The sequence below is a fragment of the Amphimedon queenslandica genome, unplaced genomic scaffold, assembly GCF_000090795.2.
Source record: "Amphimedon queenslandica unplaced genomic scaffold, v1.1 AMPQUscaffold_12416, whole genome shotgun sequence".
Classification (NCBI taxonomy): Eukaryota; Metazoa; Porifera; class Demospongiae; order Haplosclerida; family Niphatidae; genus Amphimedon; species Amphimedon queenslandica.
The window spans coordinates 2,561-8,057 of NW_003547347.1; the positions used below are offsets into that span (position 1 = coordinate 2,561).

The 5,497-nt window shown below is 32.5% G+C and overlaps 1 protein-coding gene across 1 annotated transcript; it reads left to right on the forward strand.

Moving 5' to 3' along the window:
- Positions 1–216: 216 nt before the first annotated feature.
- LOC105314860 (negative elongation factor D-like) lies at positions 217–4,969 on the forward strand. The gene is made up of 6 exons (XM_011409269.2): positions 217–306; positions 360–490; positions 1,199–1,308; positions 1,632–1,741; positions 1,788–1,895; positions 4,778–4,969. Exons 1-6 carry the CDS (start codon positions 262–264, stop codon positions 4,967–4,969), a joined length of 696 nt encoding a protein of 231 aa, XP_011407571.1. The 5' UTR covers positions 217–261.
- The last annotated feature ends 528 nt before the right edge of the window (positions 4,970–5,497 follow it).

Consider the following 5,497-nt stretch of genomic DNA (forward strand, 5'->3'; position numbering starts at 1 on the left):
TCGTCAACATCAGCGGCATTGATGAGGGCATCAATATCAAGGTCCTCCGACATGTTAGTCCCATTCTCTGGGGTCGCCATAGTCTCAAAGAGAAGATTCAAAGGGATCCCTTCACTCTTCGTCTTCTTTGCGCTTTCTTAGTATCCCTCCATTTTCTCTTATAGAGGAGACTTCAATTTATACTCCCTGATTCCGGATACCTCCGTATACTCGGTTTTCTTACATAGTATAAAAGAAGATAGGTATATTCTTTTTTGCTAAATGGCAGAGGCACCAGGTGATTCTGGGGAGTCAGATTATGAGCCTGTGAGTTCCGTATTTGTCTGTACATCTTCGTGTTATCCTTATTTATTTTGCAGGCAGAGGAGCTGGAGGACGAGAGCCCAAATGACGTCATCGAGGAAGATCACGAATACCTTCGTCACCACATTGCCACTTTAAAAATGGATGACGCCGTCCTAGAACCAGGAATATTGAAGACATTCGAAGAGTCAGTGATGATTATTAAAATAATGAGTGGGTGGGGACGTACATGTACATTGTACGGGCATGTACATGTACTTAATTATGAAAATTTGTGTGCATTAATTAGAAATAGTGGTATGTAATTTTTAATTTGTTAATGAGACCACAAATTATTAACACTGTCACACTAATGACTTGTGGGCATAATTATGTATATGTAGTTTAGGTCTAAGAGTTCAATACATGTACATTTAGCCTCTTTTGAAATATCAAATTCTTAACAAATAATGCCATAAAGTTTCAAGTTTGCCACCTTATACATTAATGGCTACTCATAGTAACTAATCATTTTATGTACATGTACTTGTGCATATTGTATTTTTGTTAAGGTACGTTTGTACATGTACATGTATATGTACACGTACATGTAATTTATTATTTAAAAATATTTTGCAAATACTGTATTTTATGTACATGTACATAACGTACTTTTTGTTGAATTACATGTACTTGCACTTCATTGAAATAGAAACTTTAATTAAATTACATGTATTTGCAAATGCATGTACACGTACATGTAACATGCACATTTGTGTGTACATTGTACATGTACATTTAATGTCTTAATTGATGCATGTACATGTACATGTATGTCTTTATTATTACATATGTACATGTATTATTAACATTATGAGATCAGTGAATCACTATTATTATTATCATCTTGTTTCAGTTATTTAGAATTAGGTGGTGAGAGTATTAATGCAATCCGTTACCTTTCATCTGGTTACAAGGGCCTTCCCTTAATGATTAATGTACTAGTGGACTGGCTTCACTTTGCTGGTAAGATTATACTGTGCATACATTTAATAGAAACCAACCAGATTGAATACTGTGTGCATGTAGATGCCTCAACTCTATGCTGCTTGTTTTGTTGAAGAATTAAGAAATAATATTCCTTTTTGGTTGCAATTTATTTATTCTGCATGTACATGTACATGTATGATGTTACAGAGTTATTATTGGCAGTGAGTAGTTTGTTTTATCTGAAAAAATTTCTGAAATTGTTGCCAAAGTTAATTTTTCATAAAAACCATGTGTACATATGCTTTACATGTACAATGTACAGTACATGTACATGAACTTAGCTTTTAATAATGCATTAGGCTGTAGAAGGAAAGACATTCAAACTCTGGTAGAAGAACACATCAAGACATTAATCATTAAAGATTTTGATCCAAAGAAAGCCGATCTCATATTCACTGAGGAAGGATCTGTGAGTTAGGGTCTTGTGTTGTCCTCATTATTCAAGTGTTTTCCAGACCCCTTCGTGGCTGGAGGAGATGATTTGTTTTCAGACTTGGAGGGAACTTTTCTATCAGTTAACAGATCAGTATCCTGACTGCTTGATGCTCAAGTTTACTATGAAAGTAGGTACTGTCTGTACATTATTGTAAAGCTTAAAATAATAAACTTTTATGAGAAAAGTGTATGTGTAGTACATGTGCTGTGTATAGTGTATGGTACTCTTCTGTTTTATTTATAAGCTTTTACTTTCACTAGTTAGCTCATAATCACATTACACTTTTGTTTACTTCTCACTATGTTAACATTGTACATGTACATGTACATTGTACATGTTCTGCACATACCATATAGCCACTTAATTTCGAGGGTACAATTTTGCTGTTTTTGTGGATTTTCAGTATCCACAAAAGTTAATTCCATAAAATTATTTGTATCAACTTATAAACACATGTACTTCAAAATAACCACAAAAATTAATTTGCAAAAAAAGACTTGTGGTCTGATTCACGAAAGTTTATTGCCTCGAAACTTGTGGCTACAGTTGTTTTAATAAGTTTTTCAAAGACTCTCTCTGTCTAACTTTTTGAATCAACTGTAGAAATTCATTAAAAATTCAATTTAGCCATTCCTGATAAAATACATGTACATATATACCCTACAGGGTCTTTTGGCCAATTTTTTAAAATTCAGTTTTGATTGAAATTGTCATGTGTTTATGTTTCAGATAAGTGTTATTTGTTTATGACATATACAATGTACAAATGTAGCTATACCGTATAGTGGGTTTTTTTTTCAAGGATAACAAATTTCGCGAATTTCGCGGATTTTTCATGATTCGCGAAATTAAATTCCTTGAAAATCAATTTAATACGGTACAAGATGACAGATTAGTGAAAATTTGCGAAAATTAATTTCGCAAACTTCCGGATATGGGTCATTCGTGAAATTTATTATCCTCGAAAAAACCTGCTTTAGATACGGTATACCCCTGACCACATGGTAGTTTTGACTTAAAACAGCAATTTAAAGAGATTTATAATGACCGCACCAAAGCATCTATTGTTTATTAAATAAAATGAAGGAGGCCCCTAGCTACATGTAGCTTTTACAGTACATGTATGTCCTTTCAAACCTAGAACATTCATACTAATAGTAGGTTGGGTTTTGATTGCGAGATTCTTTTACTGACAGCATCACGAGTGGTATCTTATGATATTTTCAGCCCAAATTACCTCGTCTAGTCAAGTCCAAATGCTCCCAAACATCTTGAAGGAAGTTAATCAAGCTATGGCGGCAGTAGCTTTAGATAGCAAAGGAGAAAAACAAAACAATTAATTAAGTTGTGAGTGTGGCTTGAATGTAGCTAAGCTAGCATCTTGCAAATGTTGGAAACGCAAACTAGTTATTCTTCCGAATTCGCAATCTATTAGATGCGCAATCAAAACCCGGCCTACGGTATTAATTTTGATTATCACACTGTAAAATTTTTACTACCATATAGCAGGTTTTTTCGAGGATAATAAATTTTGCGAATGACCAGTATCCGGAGGTTTGCGGAATTAATTTTTGTGAATTTCCACTAATCTGCCATCTTGTACTGTATTAAATTGATTTTCAAGGAATTTAGTTTTGCAAATCTTGAAAAATCCAAGAAATTCGCGAAATTAGTTATCCTCGAAAATAACCTGCCATACGGTATGTACTGTTATGTGGGAAGTTTGAATCACTTATTTTACTAGTCAAATTTTTTAAAACTACATTGTAGCTCTCAATTTTTATTGCATGTCGTAGATGCATGTATATTGTAATGTACTTCATGTACATGTGCATATATATAAAAGTTTGAGTCAAATCCTACATGTATTGGGATTAGGTATAAATTCATTGATATATTTTATTATTATTGATAATCTAACTAGTGTAATAGTATAAAAGTATTCCTAAGTTTCACTACCATACATGTACATGTACATGTATTTCTGGGTTTCTTATTAAAAGTTATCTATCTTCTAATACATCTGGAGTAGTACTTTAGGATGTGTTTAGATGTCCTTATGACTTATGCTACATGTACATGTATGTAGAAATTTTAAAGTGATGCCGCCTAAAAATTCTTGAGTCATGGCCATTTTTAAAAATTGGCCAATATCTGAAAAATACCCTGTACTATAGACCATGCTTTTTTCTGAAAAATGGCTCCGAAATTACCCCAAATTTTTATTACATTTTCTGATACACATAGATATCCTTATTGCTGTGTAGAAATTTGATACTTTGAGGTGATTTTGACTAAAAATTTTTGACTTATGGCCATTTTTTAAATTAGCCAATTTCTGAAAATCACCCAGTACTATAATAGCCCATATTTTTTCCGAAAAATGGTTCCAAAATCAGCCCAAAATTTCTGATGCATATTTATGTCCTTATGCTATGTCGAAATTTTGAAGTGAATCCAATTAAAAATTTTTGAGTTACCGTCATTTTAACAAGTGTATATACCATATAGCAGGAAATTTGGGGGGGAATTAAATTTTGGCAAATTGGCATTTTGATAGCAATTCACCAAATTTTACTCCCTCCAAAATTTCCCGCTATACGGTAAATTTTTAAGTTTGTTTTCACCACCTTGCATGCTAAATTTTATGAGTGAATGAGTATTATTGTGAATGAGTATATTGTGATTGTAATTTTTTACAAGAACAGTAGATGAGGAGTCTCAAATTTTGTTGAAATTGTGTTAATGTGTTTCCATTTTTGTTCTCCCTTAAATGACTGTATGTACATGTACATGTACATATTTTTACCTACATTTATTTTTCTTGTCCTAAAATAGTACATGTATATGTATGTGTATGCAGCTTTATTGCAGTTATACTCTACATCTATTTGTGTATTTCAATTACTGTTACAGTTACTATACATTTGTACATGTGAGATATTTACACCTACATGTACTGTATATGCATGTACATGTACATGGATGTATGTATCTCCTTTATTATAGCTAATAGCTGATGCTGGCTATCAAGGGGAGATTACGAGTGCCTCGTCAGCAGCTCATCAACCCGAGGTGTTCTGTGGACTCATAAAGACATTACTAACTGACATCATCACTGCTTCATCTCCTAATGAAATGGAAGAGAGCCTCAAAGAATTCTGTGTGAGTTACATGTATGACATGTACTGTATGATATAAGTATAAGCGATACAAGTACATGTACATTGTACATGTATGTATGTACATTGGGACCTCCTTATTTCATTTCTAACTATAATGAGGCCTAACTATAACATTTCTAACTATAATGTATAATGAGGGCCTGTCTTAAATCATAATTTATACTAACCTATAAGTTGTACATGTACATGCACCTTTAAAGGGTACATTTGTAAGTCTGGTGTATTTTTGGGGTACCGTAGATCAGGAAATTTGTGCGGTAGAAAATTTTTGAGTTTTAAAATTGTGCTGTGATTTAATTTTTAGTAAATAAGACTTTTTCATGTATTATTGAATGTAGCATGTAATTATACGGGTAATCTAATTGTTGCAAAATTCTAATTCAGTAAAATTAAAATCACGGTAAAAATTTTAAAATAAACAGTATTTATTTTATTGGCTTAATATGATTGCCTGACCATAATAATGATGTATTCCAACTCCCATTGTCTGAAAAATTTTTTCACTGAGATATAAGCCTTCAAAATGTTCATTTTTGTTACTTCC

Bases quoted from the DNA above. Each gene is read 5' to 3' on its own strand.
- LOC105314860 (XM_011409269.2), top strand. From the start codon at position 262: ATGGCAGAGGCACCAGGTGATTCTGGGGAGTCAGATTATGAGCCT. The intron at 307-359 runs GTGAGTTCCGTA...TTTATTTTGCAG, and splicing joins GGGAGTCAGATTATGAGCCT to GCAGAGGAGCTGGAGGACGA. The intron at 1,742-1,787 runs GTGAGTTAGGGT...AGTGTTTTCCAG, and splicing joins TATTCACTGAGGAAGGATCT to ACCCCTTCGTGGCTGGAGGA.